Source organism: Mustelus asterias, chromosome 1, assembly GCF_964213995.1.
Source record: "Mustelus asterias chromosome 1, sMusAst1.hap1.1, whole genome shotgun sequence".
In the NCBI taxonomy this organism is placed as follows: domain Eukaryota; kingdom Metazoa; phylum Chordata; class Chondrichthyes; order Carcharhiniformes; family Triakidae; genus Mustelus; species Mustelus asterias.
In genome coordinates, this window is record NC_135801.1 from 74135176 (window position 1) to 74159071 (window position 23896).

A 23896-nucleotide genomic window follows, 5' to 3' on the forward strand; every position below is an offset into this window, starting at 1 on the left:
CCATCAGCCCTTCAGCGCCTGGTGGTGTTGCTCGTCATCATCATCCTCCTCTTCCTCCTCTTCCTCCTCTTCCTGCTGAGCGGCCTCCTCTCCAGTGACCTCCATGTCCTCCTCCTCCATCAGGTCACCCCGCTCCTGCACCAGGTTGTGTGGGCACAGCACACCACCACAATGCGGGGCGATATCAGGGGGCTGTATTGGAGGGCCCCGCCAGAGTGGTCCAGGCACCTGAACCGTGTTTTGCGGAGCCCTGTGCACTGCTCCACTATTGAATGGGTGGCAATGTGGGCCTCATTGTGTCGGGTCTCCGCCTCAGTCTCAGGCCTCCGTACAGGCGTCATCAGTCAAGGCTGAAGCAAGTACCCCATGAGCCATTGCTGCACCCTGGGCTCCTCCTCAAAGACCTCCGGGACATAAGAACTCTTCAATATGAAGCTGTCATGCACAATACTGGGGTGTCTGGTGCAGACTTGCATGATATTCAGCTGATGGTCACACACTCCTGTTCTACTAGAGGCCCAAACATCCTAGACCACTGCTACACAAATATCAAACATGCCTACCGCTCTATCGCCCACCCACACTTTGGAAAATCAGACCACAAGGCTGTGCTTCATGAAGACCGCCGCCTTGGAGAATGCTTATTGGGCATTCGGCCTCTGCTCTTTGGGTAAGCGTTCTCCAAGGCGGCCTTCACGACACACAACAACGCAGAGTCGCTGAGCAGAGGCTGATAGCCAAGTTCCGCACACATGAGGACGGCCTCAACCGGGATCTTGGGTTCATGTCACACTATCTGTAACCCCAACGACTTGCCTGAGCTTGCAAAATCTCACTAACTGTCCTGGCTGGAGACAATACACATCTCTTTAACCTGTGCTTAACCCTCTGTCTGTACCTTTAAGACTTGATTACCTGTAAAAACTCGCATTCCAACCATTATTTTGTAATTGAGTTTGTGTCTTTATATGCCCTGTTTGGGAACAGAACTCCCACTTACCTGATGAAGGGGCAACGAGAGCTCCGAAAGCTAGTGGCTTGTGCTACCAAATAAACCTGTTGGACTTTAACCTGGTGTTGTGAGACTTCTTACTGTGTTTACCCCAGTCCAACGCCGGCATCTCCACATCATCTACACAAGAAAGCCAGATATCATCTCAGGAGATCCATCAAAGATGCCAAAAGACACTATCAGACCAAGCTAGAGTCCCAGGCTCGCCACACAGGCCCCCGCCGACTATGGCAAGATCTGCAAGACATAACAGGCTACAAGATGAAGGCATGTAAAATCGTCGGCCCCAACGCACCGCCCCTAATGAGCTCAATGCATTTTATGCCCGTTTTGAGCAAGAGATCAGTGAGAGCATGCCCTCCACCCTGGAAGCCCTGGATGAACCTGTATCTGGTGTCACCATTGCAGATGTCAGAGCAGCTTTCTCGAAGGTCAACTCATGGAAAGCGACTGGCCCGGATGGGTTACCCGGATGAGCACTCAGGTCCTGCACGGATCAGCTGGCAAGGGTATTCGCAGACATTTTCAACCTCTCTACAACAATCTGAGGTCCCTATCTGCTTTAAGAAGACAACCATCATCCCGGTACCTAAGAAAAACCAAGCAGCGTGCCTTAATAACCATCACCGGGTGGCTCTGACATCCATCATTATGAAGTGCTTCGAAACGTTAGTCATGGCACAAATCAATTCCAACCTCCCGGACTATCCGGATCCACTACAGTTTGCCTACTGCCGCAACAGATCCACAGCAGATGCCATTTCCCTGGCCCTGCACTCAACCCTGGAACATCTAGATAACAAGGACCTATGTCAGACTCCTATTTATTGACTGCAGCTCAGCCTTCAACACTATTATTCCCCCAAATCCCATCTCCAAACTCAGTGGCCTGGGCCTCGGCACCTCCCTCTGCGACTGGATCCTGAACTTCCTAACTCACAGACCACAATCAGTAAGGATAGGCAACAACACCTCCTCCACATAAATCCGCAACACCGGTGCCCCACAAGGCTGTGTTCTCAGCTCCGTACTATACTCCTTCTCACCTCTGACCGTGCGGCCAAATTCCCCTCCAATTCAATTTCCAAGTTTGCTGACGACGCCGTAGTGGGACAGATCTCAAACAATGATGAGATAGAGTACAGAATGAGAGAGAAAATCTGGTGAATTAGTGCGACGACAATAATCTTTCCCTCAATGTCAATAAAATGAAGGAGATTGTCATCAATTTCAGGAAGCACAGAGGAGAACATGCCCCTGTCTACATCAACAGGGACCAAGTAGAAAGGGTCGAGAGCTTCAGGTTTTTAGGTGTCCAGATCACCCCCAACCTGTCCTGGTCCCCCCATGCTAACACTATAGTTAAGAAAGCGCACCAACGCCTCTACTCTCTTAGAAGCCTAAGGAAATTTGGCATGTCAGCTACGACTCTCACCAACTTCTATAGATGCACCATAGAAAGCATTCTTTCTGGTTGTATCACAGCTTGGTATGGCTCCTGCTCTGCCCAAGACCGCAAGGAACTACAAAAGGTCGTGAATGTAGCCCAATCCATCTCGCAATCCAGCCTCCCATCCATTGACTCTGTCCACACTTCCCGCTGCCTCGGCAAAGCAGCCAGCATAATTAAGGACCCCACGCACCCCGGACATTCTCTCTTCCACCTTCTTCCGTCGGGAAAAAGATACAAAAGTCTGAGGTCATGTACCAACTGACTCAAGAACAGCTTCTTCCCTGCTACTGTCAGACTTTTGAATGGACTTACCTTGCATTAAGTTGATCTTTCTCTGTACCCTAGCTATGACTAACACTACATTCTGCACTATCTCATTTCCTTCTCTATGAACGGTATGCTTTGTCTGTATAGCGCGCAAGAAACAATACTTTTCACTGTATACTAATACATGTGACAATAATAAATCAAATCAAATCAAACCAATTGAATATTTACTGAATGGAAGCCCTTTCTGTTCATGAGTCTTCCAGGATTCTTCACATGGCCTTAAGTCGACGTGGGTGGAGTCTATAGCCCCCTGCACATTTGGCATCACCGCAATGGCTGCAAATCCAGCAGCCCAGGCTTCCTGATGGGCACGGTCCAGGTCAAATTCAATATACTGGCCAGCCTGGGCATCTGTGAGCTCTTTGATACACTTGTGGACAGATGATTGAGAAATGCCATAAAAGTCCCCACCGACAGTCTGTAAGGACCCAGTGGCGTAAAAATTTAAGGCGGTTGTCACTTTCACAGCCACTGGGAGTGGGTGCCCCCCTACCCGGGTGCCCCCCAGCCACCCCCTACCCATGTCCCGAGGTGCCAGATCCTGCAACAAACGGCACTGTTGTCACACTGTCAGCTTCCGCACACCATGTCCGACAGTTGCTCGAAGGAACTGTGTGGAACTGCTGGGGTCTCCGCTCCCTCCTTCTCCTGCCCCCCCATCCCCTTGAGGCAAATGGCCGCCGTTTTCCCTCTACTCCTGTGGGTGGTGAGGCCTGATTCTCCTCTGCAACAATTCTTCCTCCAGCTCCTCCTCCTCAGCTCCAGCAGCAACCAAAAGAACAGCAAGATCAATGGGTTGCATCGCAAAAGCCATCTCGTCAATCTGAACAGTGGAGAGGGTGTGTGGGGGGGGGGGTTAAAGAACTCAGTTCGTCCCCCCAACCCAGCAACACACACTCCCCATACCCACCACAGCCCCCAACAACACACACTCCCCATACCCTCCCCCACAGACCTCCAGCAACACATACTCCCCATATCCCCCCCCCCCCCGCCCCCCACAGATCCCAGAATGGCAACACAGCTCCCCCCCATTTCCCCCCTTCCCCTCCCACTCACACACACACACACACCCTGAACCCATGCAGTCGTGGCCACAGACAGCGCTGCTTGACAAGTCCTGAGGCTGCAGCACTGCCACTTCAGAGAGTTTCCAGCCCATCCCTCACCTGCAACAGTGCTTGCTGCTGGCAGCACTGGGACCCAGAGTCAGCACAAAGACCCGAGGTCAGCGCTTTGAGCCGGGTCCGTGCTGAGAGTCCAAGGTTGGACCCCATGAGCAACAACAGCCCCCCACTCCCCCCCCTCCACACACTCTCAGTCCCGCCCCCGACCCGAAATGCAACATGTTCGCCACAAAACAACCCTCTCTGAGCAGCACAGAGCAGTCTGAACACGGAGACTGACCTCCTCCCTCACCCTCACTGCTCCAGTGCCTGAATCTGACTTTTATAGAGGAGGTGTTTTCCTCACCGATGCAGCTGCAGCGAGTGAGGTGGTTACGGAAAGGGGGGCTGGGACGATTGGGAGTGAAGGTCATTAATGACATTGTGAAGAATGCAAAAAAATGCAAATTGTCGTTTCACCCATTTTGGATTGGCATCCGATTGCGCCGAATTATTTTTTTAATGAAATGGGAATGGGTGCGAAAATGGGCATCATTTCCGTTAGTCACATCACGCCTGATTTTACGACATTTTCCCGCCACAAACCGGGCGCAATGAGGTTGTAAAATTCTGCCCACTGTCTCTCTGGTGTACGTGCAGGAGGTGTTGTCAGCTGCAGCAGCTTGTGCTCCTGGCTTTGGAGCTTGAACAACAGCTGGCCTCACTGTGGTAAATCCGTAAGGTTGAGAGCTCTGTGGAAAGCATGTTCCTGTCACCTCACAGCTTAACAGTATCCAGGGAGATAGAGAACATGGTGACCATCAGGCCATCAGGAAGAAACAGGCAGATGGTGCAAGAATCCTCTGAGCAAATCTCACTCTCCAAGCGGTATTCAATTCTGAATAGCTATGAAAGTGACAGTTCCTCTGGGGAGTGCAGCCAGAGTCAAGTTCATGGCACTATGGTTGGTTAAGCTGTATAGGGGGACACCAAGTAATGATGATGAAAGAAATAGGTGATTTGATAATTATGAGAACAGACAAGGTGTTTCTGTGGCTGCAGACGTGACTCCAGGATGATATGTTGCCCCCCTGCAGCCAGGATCAAGAATGTCATTGAATGGCTGCAGAGTACCCTGAATGGGGAGGTGAACAGGCTGTGGTTGCGTTCACATCAGTAAGGTTAAGGTAAAGCTGCCATAGTTCCCCCTCTCACCACACATCATCCCACCCCCGGTGAATGCGACTAGCCATTTAAATGGCTATTTACTTTGGTGGGAACATAATATTTTGGGCTGAGGGAAAGTAAAATCCAGGACATGGTAACTCATGATAGTCTAATGATGGAGCCAGTATGTGGATGAGCTGAGTAATAACCTTGGAATTGTGAGTAAATATTCAGAGATTGCCACTTTATGTTGATATATTTACAAGTGTTTAAATTACTGTATACTTCCTCTAACTCTGGCAATTGAAACTAATTTGTTTTTGAAATCCGCTCCATTCGACAGCCTGGTGGCACAGCATGTGAGCGCATTAGCACCGTCGGATACAGAGTGAGCTACACACATTAGCCCTTCAATTTCTTACACATGTCCCTGAACTCAGTCAGCAAATAGGGAGGCCAGAACTGAGAGAAGATAAAATCGATTTCAGGAATGGAACCTAGGAACAAGGAAGGTAGGAATATGAGTAGGGCATTCAGCACATCAAGCCTGTTCCACCATTCATAGAAACATAGAGGATAGGAGCAGGAGGAGGCCATTTGGCAATTCGAGCCTGCTCCGCCATTCATTAAGGTCATGGCTGATCGTCCAACTCAATGGTTTCTCCCCATAACCTTTGATCCCATTCGCCCAACTGCCATATCTAGCCGCCTCTTGAGTAAATTCAATGTTTTGATATCAATTACTTCCTGTGGTAATGAATTCCACAGGATCACCTCTCTTCGGGTGAAGAAATGTCTCCTCATCTCCGTCCTAAATGGTCTACCCTGAATCCTCAGACTGTGAGATCGTGGCTGATCCATGGGGTCCAAAGAGAGGAAAACAAAGATGGAAGGTTAGATCAATTGAGCACCATGCTTGGGTGCAACTCATCCCATTATTAATCCTAGGGTAAAAACTGAGAGAATGTATACCAAAATTTTTACTAACATTATTTGCAGGAAGAAATACATCTCCATCTTTACACAACAACATTGATTACGGTCGGGGAAGGATTTCTTTGGTGAAGAAAACCAGAAAACAGAGAGACAAGAAATATTCTATAGGAGGGAGGAGGAGAAATGTAATTTATTTTAAAGCCATCTTTACTAAGTGACAGTAACAAAATAGATAGCAAACTACAAGTGAAATGTCATTTTTATCGAACTGGGTTCTCAGAGTGAAGACTTGCCTGCACCAAGATTGAATCCGGCATCCAAGTACACATCACTCATGACCTATTGCCAGGTGTTCCGAGCAGCCAAGCCTCTGCCCCACCATAGCAGAGCTGAGAAATTCCCACAAAATCAGTGTGATGGACGTTGCTGAGGTTGTGCAGAACCCAATGCAGGGTTCAAGTCGGGCTCACAAACCCATTTCTAACTGTAGAGGAACGTCAATATTGATCTTCCGGAGGCAGCCGAATTAAAATAAAAACCACCTCCCTGATCCCCATTCAGTTAAGGATGGTGGCGGAGTGAAGCATGAAGGCTTAATAGGAGGGCCCACAGCGATGTCCAGCCACTAACCACAATGGTGGGTGCCCAAAGCCGGATACCCCAAGGGCACTTCAAGATGGAGATGTTCCCTGAAGAACTATAAAGGTGTAAAAAAAAATCAATGTTGCTATAGTTGACAGGCCATCATTGTGGAGGGGGTACCCATCTACAGGGTCTCCTGGTTCTGCGACTATGGCCCTCTGGCACCCGTGGCTCCCTGGGGGAAGGGGGCAGAGAGGAACTAAAGGAGGTCTCACTGGACCCTCGGCCTGCCCTCAGGATGCAGCATCTGGACAATTGCTGTTTTAGGCCTTAGCTTGGGAGCCTGTTTGCTGTCTGAAAGATCCTGGCATCGTCACCAAGTGGGGACATAATTGATCTTAATTAGCAACACACTGCTGCCAGATGGATAGCAAGTGTCACTCAGACACTGCCTCCAGCAAGATCACTCAGAGGAGGGACTCCATCAGGGACCTCTCCTGTCCTGATTTCAAAGCAACACTGTCATTTATTTACAGCACAGCATAACTTAAATGAAGAATTCCTCGATTGTTTTGCCACATGTGCACTGTGCACACAATGATTGTTTTACATTGCAGTTTGTAAAATGGAATCTGATCTCAACTGCTTCAGCCCAAGCTCCATAACGCATAAAGCATGTGTTACCGACAATATGTGGATATATGTTTGCACAACGTGAGTTATTTTACTTTACAGTACAGTCTCCAAAAAAATTAAAATATTTAGATAGAACTGGAGAGAGATAAGAGGATGCTATTAAAGAAAAATAATTAGAAGACAGAAGAATGTTCATAATATTCAGAGACCGACAAACTCCTACTTGCCTCTCCTATGGACCAAGCTGAAATAAATCGCGCTGACGATTTTAACCATCTCTCCCGCCTCCCACCCACCCTTGCCCCATAATCCAGCAGAAAAGGATGCACAGAGGTTAAACGTCTTTCAGTGACATACTCGCATGACTTTCACTGGCCTCACGCCATTTTAAGAGTTACCAGTGAGTTAGTGAAATCCATGCAACAGATAGATGACAGCGGACTTAAATTTGAAAGTCGGGGAAATGATTACATAATTCAGACCTTGCTATATTTCAGCCATCCGACCCTCAGTCTCATTGGGTGCACATGGTGCCAAGGAGAAGAATGCCCAGAAGCAGATAGAATCATAGAATCCCTATAGTACACGAGGAGGCCATTCAGCCCATCACTGACCACAATCCCACCCTGGTCCTATTCCCACAACCCCACACATTTACTCTGCTAATCCCCCTGACACGAGGGTCAATTTAGCATGGCCAATCAACCTAACCCACACATCTTTGGACTGTGGGAGGAAACCGGAGCACCCGGAGGAAACCCACACAGACATGGGGAGAAAGTGCAAACTCCACACAGAGAATGACCCGAGGCTGGAATTGAACCTGGGTCCTGGCGCTGAGGCAGCAGTGCTAAGCACTGTGTCACCGTGCCGATCTGTTATATCATTATATCACAGAACTGTTACAGCACATCATATCCCTGCTGGCTCTCCATAGGAGCAATTTACCTGGAGCCACTCCCCACCCTCTCCCCATAGCCTTACATATTTTTCCTATTTGGATAACAATTCAATTCCCACTTGAATGCTCCAATTGAGTCTGCCTCCACCACAGTCAGTCAGTATACTCCAGATCCTAAACACTCACTGTGAAAATGCTTTTCCTTATGTTGCCATGACATCTTTTGCCAATGTACCTGAATCTGTGCCCTCTTGTTCTCAACTTGTCCATCAATTGGACCATTTTTGCCTTATCTACCCTGTCCAGACTCTTCATGATTTTGAATACTTAGATCAAATCTCCTTTCAACCTTCCCTGTTGAAAACAGTCCCAATATCTCCAATCTATCAACAACTGAAGTTCCTCATCCCTGGAACCATTCTCGTGAATTTTTTTCTGCACTCTCTCTAACTCCTTTACATCCCTCCTAAAATGCAGTGCCCAGAACTGGATGCAATACTCCAACTGAACTGAAACAGTGCCCTATACAAGTTTAATTATAACATTGATGCTTTTATGGATGGACTGGATGCCACTGTTAAAGAAGCTTAGAATGCTGTATACTTCAATAACCATTCTCCCAACCTATTCTGCCACCTTGAATGATATTATTTGTAAAGAACTGTGAATTAATTGTCCTGAGAATGTATATCCATTGTGCCACAATTATTACTACACTGCAGTCAACTGCTGAGCGACAGCGCATTCAGTCCACTAGTTACATGGAGAGTTGTATCTCTTACATCATTTCTTACAGAAATGAAGCTCCAACAGTTTGAGTTTAAAAGTGTGATTATTTCAAACTTATTGGAACTAAAGGGGACGATATAGTAGCAGCAGTTGTCTGTGAAGTAAGACTCAAACATTAATGTTAGCCTACCTGTGACACTAATAAATGCATTTTGAACTTAAAAGAAAATCAAACTTTAAACTTTCAAAGTGAAACCATGGAGTTGTTCCTTTCATTGGTGAGTCAGGTTAAGTACCCAAATCAGATTCATAAAATTGAAGCATCCAGCCGCAGTGTAAATTGTCTTATTTTTATCTTTATTGTAATTGTTTTTAATTAATTAAGAAGGCATATCCATTAGTGCCTAGTTATATTACAAAAATCCCATTTCAGCTAAAAATATATATCATAGAATCATAGAATCATAGAAAACATAGAATCATAGAATCATAGGCAAAAACTTTCTGAGAAGGTTTGAAACAAAAAGAAAATGACTTCAGACTATCTGTTCCTTTAAATCAAGACTCCATTAATCCTGAGGTTTCTGACAGAATTGTAGGTTAACACCTGCAAAAGTTAACCGTATAAATATAACCTGCATCGAGCTATTAGAAACCAATTGCAGTGAAACTGCACTAGAATACGATATCATCCTCCAGGGAGAAGGATCATTATCTCCTTTTAATTATGCTAATTAAATTATTCCAATTAAAAGACTGACCTTTTAAAGCAGTGAGCTGCAGTGAGGACCCAGCAGCTGCCAATGAGAGTGGCACCGCACAGTAATCTCCCCTCTCCGTGGGATGCTCTCAGCCGGATGGCTGCCTGCCAAGGCCACCCGCCCCTGTGTAAGGCAGGAAGCCAAACATTAAAAAGACATTATTCAGTGCACATTATCAGAGGCCTAACAAATACAATTAAGGAGCTTTCAGATGGATCTTGACGTGCAGACCAGCAGAAAATCTTGACCTGGCAGATGTGTTGTGAGCACTTGCCTGTTGCTGTTTTAATGGCTAAGGCTAAAAGTTTATTTTCCTTACCTACTAAACTGAAGAGTTGAATACAATAGTGCCTATTATACGGCGTATTATTTTTCAACTCTCGAGCTGTTTACATTGCAGAAGCACTTCACAAAGTGCTGAGGTTGTCAGCTCTCCAATTGTTCCCCAACGTGGATTCTAAGCATTAAAAAAATAACTATTGCAGCTTTAATGACCACAAGATGTCCTAAATGCTGTGCAGTCACTAAAGCACTTCTAAAGCATCATTGCTGTTGTAATACAAGAAACAGGGCAGCCAATTTGCACACAGCAAGGTCCCACAAACAGCAGATAACCAGATAATCTGATTTTTAGTGATGTTGATCGACAAATAAATTTTGGCCAGGGGAAAACTCACTTGCTTTTTGTTAAAATAATTCTATGAGATCCTTCACACCGCCTTAGAGAGCAGGCAAGTCCTCGGTTTAATATGTCATCCAAAAGTTGGCACCTCTCACAGTGAAGCACTCCCTCACACTGTCGGTTTAGATTCTGTGCTCAAGTCTCTGGAATGGGGCTTGAACCTTATTGGCAAATTCAAAGCAATTTATTCAAACATGGCGCATGCCACTTTACCTTGCTGGTCAAAGAGGTTCGAGAGAGTTCTCTATGTTGGCAGCAATTCCATAAAGACCTATAGTGCTTAAGCAACATTGCTGTCCTCCATAGCTTCACTTGAAAGTGTTACCTGTCCAGGGAACAAAATGTTACCTCTGGCATTCAGTGACAGCCATTTATATTGATCCATTGGTAACAGACTTGTCTCCAAAAGCAAGGAACGAAACAATCACACGAGGCAGTGTTCTGTGCTACTGGATGCCTGATTTTTCATTCATGAAGGGCAGCAGAGCAATGTCTTCTTTTGTACACACTTGATCATAGCTGACTGTCCAGAGGTTATCACAGGATAGGCAGCAGGAGCAAAAACTCCTTTTGATTTTTTCATTGTCTCCAGGGCACTGTGATCTCCCACTTGTGTCATGAAAATACGATTGATGGCACGCATAACATCAGCAGCATCTTTTTAGGGAATTAAATTCAGACTGACCATTGACAATGACAATTGTTCTGACTATATTATTATTCATCAAATACCTAAAAACTGTTTTGCTCAATACTCAAATGGTACAGATAACCTTTTCAATGTCAGATCAAATTATACCAACAAGCTTTAGCAGAGATCTTTGCATTGTGTATTAATTCTCTCAAGTATTGTGTAGACCTTTGTATAACTATTTAACATGTATGCTTTATCAACCCATTTACTAAGACAACAGAGCAACAATTTGTGCATCCATTGTGATTACCAAGTTGACACACTCTGGTAGTAATGTTATTTTACATTATTTTACATGATGTAAAGTGTAAATTACCCAGTTAATGATTTCCTAAGGAAAATGTCTTTTTGCACTAAAATATTCACTGACCTTAAAGAATTTTTCCCACCAATAATCCGTTTCTGCCGTTGATTCAGTAATCGTAAGCCACAGAGAGAGGACGTGGACTCTAAATTATTTAAAAGCAATAACACCTGAAGTTATTCATCTCGGAATGCAATGTTGAACAATGTTAAAAATCTCCAAACGACTAACAATTTCCATATAATGGTCAACCATTGTTAAGAATGCACAGTTAAATTTAAAAACAGTCCACAGAAATTATAGCTTTTCTTCGCATTTTGAACATTTCCCAAGTTTCTCCCCATTTCCCCTCACAATTGGCATTTCAGCTACGACTCTCACCAACCTTTACAGATGCACCATAGAAAACATTCTTTTGGGTTGTATCACAGCTTGATATGGCTCCTGCTCTGCCCAAGACAGCAAGGAACTACAAAAGGTCGTGAATGTAGCCCAATCCATCACGCTAACCAGCCTCCCATCCATTGACTCTGTCTACACTTCCCAATGGCTCAGAAAAGCAGGCAGCATAATTAAGGACCCCACGCATCCCGGACGTTCTCTCTTCCACTTTCTTCCGTTGGGAAAAAGATACAAAAGTTAGGTCACGTACCAACCGACTCAAGAACAGCTTCTTCCCAGCTGCCAACAGACTTTTGAATGGACCTACCTCACACTAAGTTGATCTTTCTCTACATTCTAGTTATGACTGTATCATTACATTCTGCACTCTCTCCTTTCCTTCTCTATGAACGGTATGCTTTGTCTGAATAGTGCACAAGAAACAATACTTTTCACTGTACACTAATACATGTGACAATAATAAATCAAAAAATCAAATCAAAAAGGTTTTTCATTGCATCTCTCGTGCCTGCAGCAGAGCAGATATTGCAACTGCAACCAGTAATTGAAAATCTCGGCTTGGAAGATGCTGATTCTTGCTGTGGTACTGTTCCATAGATTCTCCAGTATCTCAGTCCAAGTGATCCTTCTTCATGTGTGAAGACAAATAGTAGGTGTCAGCATGTGATTCAGCCATGAGGGCAGCTGAGCTAGGTCTGCTCTTGTTTTCATCTGAAACCTGGAAACATTTCCAGCTGGTTGAATTGGATAGAGATGAGCAGTAAGAAACCTGGCTGATGATTAGTCAATAGAAACAAGAAAGCTGAATCCAGTCACAAAGGTTAAATGGCTGCTCCAGCTGAAAGTCTCTACCTCAGCATAAATTTAACATCAAACCCAAAAGCTACTGGTCTGTTTGGAGTAACTGCACTGAGGAGTGACACTCAGCCATCAGTGAAGCAACAGTGCCAATGTTAAGAGCCTGAATTTAACCTAAACCTAAACAAGCATCAATTTTTCCAAGCTGTGTCTCAGCAGCGTGAAGCCCTTTAACTGCTTCCAAAACTGGTGGGGAGTGATAGCTGGCTGGTTGGAAGGAGGGGAAATCTGCCAGATGGGACCAAAGTACTCAGGCAAGTCACAGGGAGAAGGTTTAGGGACAGTGTTGAAATTTGGAATTGAGAAAGGGTGGGAAGCGGTGGCAGGGAAACCTAAACCTTCCCCTTGGTCCACAAGGAAAGTAAAAAACATACCTGCTTGGGTAACTTCAGGTCCAGTGGACATTCAAATTAAAATCTAACCTATTTTTATTCAAAAATCACCACCAGGGACCATTGAAACTGTGCCAAGTGTAATATTTAAAAGGTAGTTAGATGAACACTTAAAGGAGAAAAATATTCAAGTGTACAGGTGAAATCAAGAAGATAGCTGTCCACTTTAAACCTGTTCATTGCCCGTACTCTTTAATATTGGGGAAGCTGCAACAATCAGCCAAAATTGTCATCTGTGCATAAATTTCTATGATTTTATGATAACTATTTAACTTTAAACATCTTTCTACTTTATTTGTGTACTGTTGGAAACTAAATGCAATGGATAGACTGTTGTAAAATTGCAATTGTGTTATTTTGTTTAAATTATAAGTTTGATTTTGATTTGATTTGTTATTGTCACATGTATTAGTATACTGTGAAAAGTATTGTTACTTGAGTGCTATACAAACAAAGCGTACCATTCGTAGAGAAGGAGAAAGTGCAGAATGTAATGTTACAATCATAGCTAGGGTGCAGAGAAAGATCAACTTAGTGCGAGGTAGGTCCATTCATTGTTGGAGTGTTTAAAAGAGTTAGAATGAAGTTTTAGAAGCATAGAATGAAAGTAAAAGATAGAATAAGAAGGTATGCTGGGCACAGCTTGCAAAAAGTCATCTTGCTTCCGCTTTCTTGAGAAATAAAAGTGAATATAAACAGCCATCTACTTGTGAATTAATAATGAAAATCATCACCTTTCTGCAGAAGCAGTTCTGTATTGCACTGGGGTTGCGGGTTTGGTGTATACATCATGGAGTGGGCTCCATAATAGTAGAGAAATACTGTGTGCCTGCAATTTTGTACATGTGTAGTTGTTTTGAAGGTTACGAATTACAATTTCTGAAATCCAACTTTTAAGACTAGGAAACCAAATGAAAGTATAAATTCAGTGAGATAAAGCCATAAAAAGTAAAGGCTAGCAGTAGTTTGAGCTATAAGTAAGTGTATAAAATACAATAGTAAAGACAATACATTTGTTCAGGGCTTTGATTATAGCAATATGTGTCCCCAGAAGGAACAAATAGTAAACCGGGAAAATAAGAATACTGGTCGGAACTGGTCTTGTACACTTTAAAATGGAACACCAGTAAAACGGGGAAATAAGGATATTGGTCCAAACTGTTTTGTTCCTTCAGGGTGGTTCTGACACTCTGATATAGCTTAGTTGGCTGCAAAGCTGGTTAGTGACGTAGAGTGATGTAAAAAGTGCAGGTTCAATTCCCACACTGGCTGAGGTTATCCATAAAGTTTTTTTTTGCTTTCTCAACCTTGCCCCTTGCCTGATTATCAGATTAAATCTCCACCAGTCAACTCTCCCCCTCAAAGGGGAGAATAGCCTTCGGTCTTCTGAAGCTATGATAACTTTACTTACTATAGAAAGGACATTAGGTCTATAGAAAGCATACCGTATAGAATGATAGCTGTAATCATGTGGTGAGATTTCAGACTTTGGGTCTGTTTTCATTATCACACGGTTATTGTAAGACTGCTAATTACCAAGTAGGTGACCCATGAATTTATACCAACAGGTTCTGCCTGCCAGTCTGTCCCATGTACTGTTGACTCCTGCCGAAGATCTCACAATTATAAGGCACATTCACCATTGATGCGCGATTAAATCACTCGGGAGGCTAGATTGTACCCGGGAAATAAAGGCTTTTATTACTAACAAGAATGGAGCACACTATATACAATACAATCCCAGACTAAAGGGTCACCAGGCAGTGCAGTGACCTTTATACTCCTCCAGGTAGGCGGAGCCAACTGGAGTGTACCACAGAACAATATCAACAGGTAGAACAGCCCAACCCTAACCCCAACAGTGACAACAGTAACATATCTACAAGTACCCATAGTGCTGACCATCTATGGTTCAGTACTCATAGTGGTAACCAACTATGGTTCACCACAACCATGTTTCTTGCACCAACAGCAAAGCAAATATTGTAGCTCCAATTTTAAATTGAAGATCTGAGGCCGGTACTTGGGGGGGATGTAGTGCCAAATTTTGAGTTGCCAGAGCTACAAGAAAATGTGTCGGCCAAGTCATTTCTAAATATACTATAACATTGTTTTCCTATGCATTAATTATTTGAGTCCCCAAATATCAGTAAGACCATACTTTTATATGTGAAAAATAATAGTGTCAATAGGCACTTTATTTCGAACAATGTGGTATTTTGAAACATTCGTCCTTCGCTCATATTTCATTATGCAACAGTTTATTTAATTCAAGCCTAGTTAAACATGAATTACAGAAATCTTTATTTACTTCTGACTGGAGGTGAGGGGTATATGAAGGGATCATGGATTTTCTTCATTTATAACCTAGAACAGGGTGTACAGGGCACAATTTCAAAACTTGAAGATGATGGAAGATTTGGAAGTATTGTGAACTGTGAGGAGGATAGTGTTAAACTTCAAGAGGATATAGACAGACTGGTGAAATGGACAGTGGGTGGGTTGGAAGGCGGGGGGAAACATGGATACTCTGGAGACATGGCGATCCTATTGAATGACAGCCCCGTATTTTAATCTTGTTTCAAGCCTACAGTAATGTGGTTGACTCTTCAGTGCCCTTTGAAATGGCCCAGTGAGCCACTCATAGTATCATAGAATCCTTGGCAGTCGGCAGTGCAGCTAGCCTACTACAGCTAGCCAATCCCCGTGGGTGTCGTTTTGAAGGAATTTCATCCATACTATTAGTCTGATAAATGATGAAATAAGCATGCACTGCAGGGAACAAGGCCCAATCTAGTGAAAGTGGCAGATTCTGCGTCTGGGAAATGTTGGCGAGCTGCTTCAGCCGGGCTAGTCCACAGGGCAGTGAGCCGAAAAATTTACAGTGTCAGCTCATCCACATAAATAGCGTAAGCTCTCAGCACATCTTCTGTCTCATGCCAGAGAAAAAGTAAATGTTGGCCAGCAAATTATATTTAAAAGGATGTAAATAGTTAAAAGGATCGGTGTTTTCCCACAGGAGCAAATAGCACTTCACTTCTGTGAAGTTTACAATTGCTTTTAATTATTTGTCAGCCTTATCAAGGCATGATTGTGAGCAAAGTAGTGTAACTTTATCAAGTGAGTGCAAGGACTTTTATGTTGTTTGGCAATTCAGGCAAGAGGTTTGTGGTGATTGTCCCTTTAAGGGAAACACAGCAGAGTAAGTGTCATATGGTCTATGTGACCAATCAGGACACCGAATGTGGAATCACCCCATGACGTGAGTCTCCTCGGCGAGGAGACATTTTGGAAGCTAGCTACAGCCAAGAGGCTGCTGTTTTCTTATTAATAAGTATCTTTTGTGTTTCTAATGAAGTCTGTGAAAGTGCATCTTTACAAGGTTACAGTCACTTTTGATGGCCTATCAAGTGCACTGATATCCTCCTCCATACCCTGTTCTTGAAGTCCCTGATTAGTTGCTGCTGATCAGTCTTCAAGAAAGTGTTTGGCAGCCTCCTTTTTGAAGTGGTGATACCAAAGACAGGCCTGCTCTGGTACGCTCACAAAGGACTGTCCAGGGCCAGTAAATATTACTACTAGTATGTGGCGGTCTGAAATGAGATGCAGAGATTTTTGTTGAGGTTCGTCCCAAACAGTTCCGTCACATAGGACTCTGCGTGCTATCGGTTGTTCCCAGAAATGCACCACATAGATAAACACCAACTGCCGCTGGATGATCATCAATGCTGTAAAAGACCATCAACATGCAGATCTTCCAGTGTAAAGAGCTGTCAATAAGCTAACTGACGGTCCTCCAATAGTAGTTGATATAGCAATACCATCGCAATTCCAAAGCGGAGCCCAAGCTGCCCATATTGCAAATAAATTAGCAGCTGGAAATGAGACAGTCATGAGAAATATGGTGGAAGGAAATAAAACTTACGTAAAGTGAAAGAAAAGGCAAAATCTTGCAATAAGATTGCAGGCAAAGTAAAGAAATACTTTATGACCAGAAATGGGCAAGTGAGTCTCAGCTTTAAGAAGCTCCCTATCACATACCAATTAGGCCAGTGGTTCCCAACCTTTTATATATCAAAGCACACCTCTATATTTAAATTATCCTTGACCAATTTCTCAATGCATGCTTTCCCTTCGGATTCAGCTCAGCAATGACAACAGAGGCTTATAAAATTAGCCCTTTAAGGTAAAAGCTACTTTGCTTCCATTTTTTTTCAGTTCTAGTCAAGATCAGGTATTAACACAGGGAAAGATCACCCCTGTACACTCAGTGCATACGTGTCAACCTATTTATAACGAGGTATTTATGATTTATGACTGCTCAGAGGAAACCTTCCGCCACAAAACTTATTTAAACAACTAAGCTGGTTAATAAAAGTCAAAAACGTTTACCTATGTTCCATAGGTTTCCGGCTTTTTTGCCACTATAGTCACAGATCACACTTGCATCCTCACTGTGTCGGCAGTTGTGTGTTCCAATGTCTTGCTTGATGCAGTCTGACAATGTTTGCTCAGTCCCAGTGCATTTCACATTATCCATGTGTATCGGCCCTACACCATCGCCAAAGTAAGCCAGTGGTCTTGCCTTGGCTGGGCCCCTTAAAGCAAAACACATGTGATGCTCAGAAGATATTAGATCTTGTAACTGCTTTTATTGTTAACACATTTTTAACATAATTATTTTCAAAGGAAATGTCACAATTTTGAAATGATATTTAAAGTTCTATACACTTCAGTCATTCTCCACCATCTGACTACTTCACTGTTCATGTGGTGACCCACAGAGTGCCACAAGAAATAAAATGTTAGGTAATGTATTTGAAGCTACAACGTTAGGCCAAAGAGTAATAGGACATGGGATCTCCACGTTTTGATGAGAATGATGCAGGGTGATGTTCTACATGAGCAAGGAATAAAAATAAAATATTCCAAACATCATAAACAGTTGATTGAATGTTTTCGGGATAGTTTCTTAGAACAGCATGTTTTGGAGCCAACCAGAGAGCAGGTTTACTGGACCTGATATTCTGCAATGGGATAAGATTGATTAATGACCACATTGAACGCACCCCGATCATAATACGATTGATTTTTTACATTCAGTTTGAGGGACAGAAGAGTTTGTCTAAATGAAGACATGAAAGTAACATGAATTGGCAAATTAAGTTAAGAGATAGGCCAATAGAGATGCAATGGCAAACATTTAAGGGGACGTCATAGAATCCCTGCAGTGTAGTAGGCCATTTAGCCCTTCAAGTACACCAACTCGTCAACAGAGCATCTTACCCAGGCCCCATCCCCGTAAATTACTTACATGTACTTACCCCGCTAATCCCCCTAACCTACACCTCTTGGTCAGTAAGGAGCAATTTAGCATGGCCAATCCATCCAACCTGCACATCTTTCAACTGTGGAAGCAAACCAGAGCACCTGGAGGAAACCCACGCAGACACGGGAAAAATGTGCAAACTCCACACAGACAGTGACCCAAGGCAGGAATTGAAACCAGCTGTGAGGCAGCAATGCTAACCACTGTGCCACCATATATAACAGAATACACAAAATAAATGCATTCCAATGAGATGCCATGGAGGACCTTGCACCATGGTGAACTAAAAAAAGTTAAGGATGGTATCAAACTTAAAGAAAAAGCATATAAATGTGCAAAGGTGGGTAGCAGGTTAAAGGATTGGAGAAAATATAAAGAACAGCAAAGAATAACTGAAAGATTAACAAGGAGGAAAATTAGAGTATGAGAGAAAGAAAGCTGGAAATATAAAGACAGATAGTTAAAAAATAAAAAAGCTAACAAACTGAGTGTTGGTTTCATAGAAAGCGAGCCTGGGGAATTAATAACGGAAAGTAAGGAGATGGCAAATGAATTGAACAAGGATTTTGCATCAGTCTTCACTATGAAGAATGCAAGTAACCCCACAGGATTAACTGTAAATCCTGAAATGGAAGGGAGGGGACTCAGGAAAATTACAATCACCAGTGAAGCGATACTGAGAAAATTGTTGAAGATGTGGGTTAACAAGCTCCGGAGACCCGACAGACCTCAATGGAGGGTCTTGAAATGGCTAGTGAGGTAGTTGATGCATCAGTTTTAATTTTCCGAAATTCCCGAGATTCAGGGAATGTTCTATTAGCTTAGCTTTATTCAAAAAGGGAGAGAGACAGAAAGCAGGAAACTACCTGGCAATTAGCTGAACATCTGTCATAGGAAATCTATTAAAAGCTAAGACATTATAGCAGGGCACTTGGAAAAATTCAAGATGATCAGGCAGAATCACCATGATTTTGTGAAAGTAAATCATGGGGGAGATTCTCCAACAGCGCTGTGCCTGGCGCAGATCGCACCGATCCCAGAGAATAGTGGGTGGGCCTAAAAGTCAGTTTCGCACTCGACGCCAAACAGTTTGCAATTCTCCTGGCCCCTTTCTAATGGTGTGAACTGGATCACGCCCAGAAAGAGCGTGAGGCAGATTAGCATGAGATTGACTGGATTTCAATCTCATTAGCGGGTTCGGCACTCGATCCTTCCCCCTCCTGGAATTCTCTAACCTCTCTGTTGGGAAACCACATGGGCGCGAATCACTACTGGTCTCCACCAGAGGCCTGCCACAATGGTCATGCAAGGGGGCTCAAGGGCCATTAAGTCCCTCGGTCGTTGGGGCCTTGGCTGGGCTGTGCTCACCTGGCACACTGGTGGCGGCTACTGGACAGCCTGGCAGTGGTGACTAAACAGTCTGGCGGTGCCAGTTCAGCAATACCAAGGAATGGGGCCTGAGTGTGGGGGCCATGTGCAGGAAGGGTGTCTGATTGGGGGGTGGGGAGGGGGGGGGGTAGGGGGGGGGCAGTTCAGGAGTTGTTCATGAAGGCAGTTGTAATGGGGTGGGGGGCATAGTGGGGGTCAAACAGGTGGACCCATTGGGTAAGCCTGGGTACTCTGATGCCAGTAACCCGTGACAGGGAGCGGGTGGAGGAACATGCTGCTGATGGAAGTAGTCCCGATGTCCATGGGGGGGGGAGGATGGTGGGGGGGGGTGGGGGGGGGGGGGGGGGGGAGGATGGTGGGGGGGGGGAGGAAGGGTGGGGGGGGGGGGGGGGAGGATGGGGGTGGGGGGAGGGGGGGGGAGGGGGAGGGGGAGGAGAGAGTGGTCTCCCATTGCGCTGTGAGATCGGGGCGCCTTGGGGTGTTTAGCCCCCCCCCCTCCCTCCAATGACTTGAGTGTGGGAGGATTGTGGTAAGGAGTTTGCCAAAAGGGTTAAGGGTTATGTTCATAGAGTAAGGGGTAACATGTTCGTATTGATAGAAGATTGGCGAGCTAACAGGAAACAGAGTGGGTATAAATGGGTCTTTTTCTGGTTGACAAGATGTAACAAATGGTTTGCCACAGGGATCAGTGCGAGAGCCTCAATGCTTTTACAGTTTCTATAAATTACTTGGATGAAGTGACCAAAAGTATCATTTTTAAATTTGCTGATCAAACAAAGATAAGGAAGAAAGTAACTTGTGAAGAAGACAGAAGGAGGCTACGAAAGATAGATAGGTTTAGTGAGCAGGCAGAGTTGGCAAATCAAGTATAATGTGGGAAAAGTAATGATAAGAGACTGCAGAGTTCTGAGATGCAGAGGGATTCTGGTGCCTCGTCCATGAATCACAAAAGCCTGGTATGCAAATAATTAGGAAAATTAATGGAATGTTGGATGGCAAGATGTTGCAGTGGTTAGCACTGCTGCCTCACTGTGCCAGGGACCCACTTTCCTGAGGTCTGTCTACGTGACATTTGAATGTTCTTCCCTCTGCTTACATGGGTTTTCATCAGGTTCTCCGGATTCTACCCACTGTCCAAAGATGTGGAGGTTAAATGGATTTGTTATGCTAAATTGCCTCTTAGTCTATCTGTGTGTGAATATGGCTCTGCTTGATGTGGTGTAATGCCCCTCAAGCTATAAGCCCTTGGCAATAGACTAACAACATGTTCCAGGAATAATTAGCTACAGAAACAGCCGAAAGTCTGACCGGTACACCATCAGGCTGCAGAAAAGTTAAAAGAGAGAGAATAGAATGTTACAATTTATTATGAGGGGAATTGAATACAACAGTAATGAAGTTATGCTTCAGTTATATAGGGCATTAGCTAGACTGCATCTGGAATATTCTGTGCAGTTTTGGTCTCCTTATTTAAGGAAGGATGTAAATGCATCCAAAGCAATTTAAAGAAGATTTACTAGACTAATACTTGCAATGGGAGGGTTGCTTATGAGGAAAGATTGGACAGGCTAGGATTGTATCTGTTGGAGCTTAGAAGAATAAGAGGCAACTTGATTAAACCTGAGATCCTGAAGGGTCTTGAAAAGGTGGATGCGGAGGGGATGTTTCCTCTTGTGGGAGGTTCTGTAACTACGGGTAATTGTTTAAAAATAAGAGGTTGTCCATTTTACACAGAGATGAGGAGACATTCTTTGTCTCGGGGGTTCGTGAGTCTATGTAACTCTTTTTCTCAGAGGCAGAAGAAGCAGATTCTTTGAATATTTTTAAGGCAGAGGTAGATAGGTTCTTGATAAACAAGTGGGCGGCATGGTGGCACAATGGTTAGCACTGCTGTCTCACAGCGCCAGGGACCACATTCAATTCCGGCCTCGGGTGACTGTCTGTGTGGAGTTTGCACATTCTCCATGTCTGCGTGGGTTTTCTCCGGGTGCTCCAGTTTCCTCCCACAGTCCAAAGATTAGGTTGATTGGCCTTGCTAAATTGATTGTAGTGTCAGGGGGATCAGCAGGGTAAATATGTGGGGTTATGGGGAATAGGCCTGGGTGGGATTGTGCTTGATGCAGACTCAATGGGCCGAATGGCCACCTTCTGCACTGTGGGGATTCTATGGATTCTATTCTATGAAAAGGAGATGGAAAACTGGAAAGTGAAGTTGAAGTAACATTCAGTTCAGCCATGGCCTTATTGATTGGCAGAGTAGACTCTCGGGGCCGAGTGGCCTTTTTAATCCTAATTCCTATGTACATAAGAGTTTCTATAATCTTGATTGCACACCATTTTGTTTGCATACAGGCAGGAAAATAAAGTTTTCTAATGTTCTAATGTAGTGTTATCAAACTGTTCTCTGGTTTTGGGCCTTTCCTGATGGGTGACATAGCTCAGGGTGAGGTGGGGAATTGACTTATTGTGATACACAAAGCGTCACAATGTCATAGAACTGGGTGGGAGGACCAGAAAGTATTTTCCTGCTCCACATATATTTGTGTGTTTATATCCAGAAACAAATCCTGTTTCTGAATCGGGGCAGAGACCACTAAATTTAAGTTTATTTATTAGTGTCACAAGTAGGCTTACATTAATACTGCAATGAAGTTACTGTGCAAATCCACTCGTCCCCCACACTCCAGTGCCTGGTCAGGTACACTGAGGGAGAATTTAGCACAGCCAATGCACCTAACCAGCACATGCTTTGGACTGTGGGAGGAAACCAGAGCACCCGGAGGAAACCCACGCAGACACCTGGAGAACGTGCAAATTCCACACAGACAGTCACCCATGCCAGGAATCGAACCCGGGTCCCTGGCACTGTGAGGCAGCAGTGCTAACCACTGTGCCACCATGCCACCCTATGCTGGTTGAGTGCTTAGACACTGCAATCATAGAAACCAAGTCGACAAATTTTACAGCCCAATAGTGGGGCAGCACGGTAGCACAGTGGTTAGCACTGCTGCTTCACAGCTCCAGGGACCTGGGTTCGATTCCCGGCTTGGGTCACTGTCTGTGTGGAGTTTGCACATTCTCCTCGTGTCTGCGTGGGTTTCCTCCGGGTGCTCCGGTTTCCTCCCACAGTCCAAAGATGTGCGGGTTAGGTTGATTGGCCAGGTTAAAAATTGCCCCTTAGAGTCCTGAGATGCGTAGGTTAGAGGGATTAGCAGGTAAATATGTGGGGGTAGGGCCTGGGTGGGATTGTGGTCGGTGCAGACTCGATGGGCTGAATGGCCTCCTTCTGCACTGTAGGGTTTCTATGATTTCTATGAATAGTCAATAAGATGGCACCTCATCTTTGATTTGAGGACAAAATGAACTTCTAATTCTGAACATTGATTGCAAACTTCACTCCTGATGAACTCATGTTTCCGTAAACTGAACAGAAACCCAAAATCATTTGCTGGCCATACACTGCTTACCAAATATTTTACTAAGTAAACTTTTACTAAGTACAAACAGTATATTATGGGCAGAACCGTATGAGATTCTGAGTCTTCCCTCCTTCATACTATACTTCAGGAAAGAGGCTGTCACAATATTATAATTTTTGAGGATTACCTTCACCTAAAGCTCTGCTGCTGGAACAGCGCTACCTCAAGGCTGTGATTATCACACCATTCAATTTTCACACATCCCCATCCTTCAGAATCACTACTCGAGTCAGTTGCTACATCAGGACACAACTCACTGCAATAACTCCATGAAATACATGAATAGGAAAGACTTTCATTCTATTTATGTGACGATTGTGCCAGACGACTGGAACAGAATTGTAAGTAAGTTTACAGTGCCTTCATTTTGCAGCACCACCATTAGCAAGTGGACTGGGTGCAAAACGAAGGTGTAGGAAAGCTGGGCGCAGGTTCCTTCAATTAAATGAATTTGGGCAATCCTGTCCTAGTCCTTAGTAGGAACAAATTCACGTAATGGGTACTAAATGGCACTAAACTGGCATTCTCACTCGCAATGGCTGGTGTGTAAAATTCTCTGCACCTGAGCTATCACTGTAACACTATATTCTGCACCCTCTCCTTTCCTTCTCCCCTATGTACTCCATGAACAGTATGTTTTTGTCTCTATAGCACGCAAGAAACAATACTTGTGTCCCCTTATACATAACAATTACAAATCAAATCAAATGATTTGGGGAGGCGATGGCTCAGTGGTATTATAGCTAAACTATTA

The 23896-nt window shown here is 44.3% G+C and overlaps 1 protein-coding gene across 6 annotated transcripts in view; it reads right to left on the reverse strand.

Moving 5' to 3' along the window:
* prss12 (serine protease 12) overlaps nucleotides 1-23896 on the reverse strand; it is a 130910-nt gene that overhangs the window by 19251 nt on the left and 87763 nt on the right. For all 6 annotated transcript variants that reach the window (XM_078213815.1, XM_078213814.1, XM_078213813.1 and 3 more), the window contains 3 exons: nucleotides 17338-17543; nucleotides 11360-11438; nucleotides 9614-9736 (listed from right to left, as the gene is read on the reverse strand). In XM_078213815.1, coding sequence (XP_078069941.1) covers nucleotides 9614-9736; nucleotides 11360-11438; nucleotides 17338-17543 — 408 coding nt within the window. The remainder of the gene's footprint in view (nucleotides 1-9613; nucleotides 9737-11359; nucleotides 11439-17337; nucleotides 17544-23896) is intronic.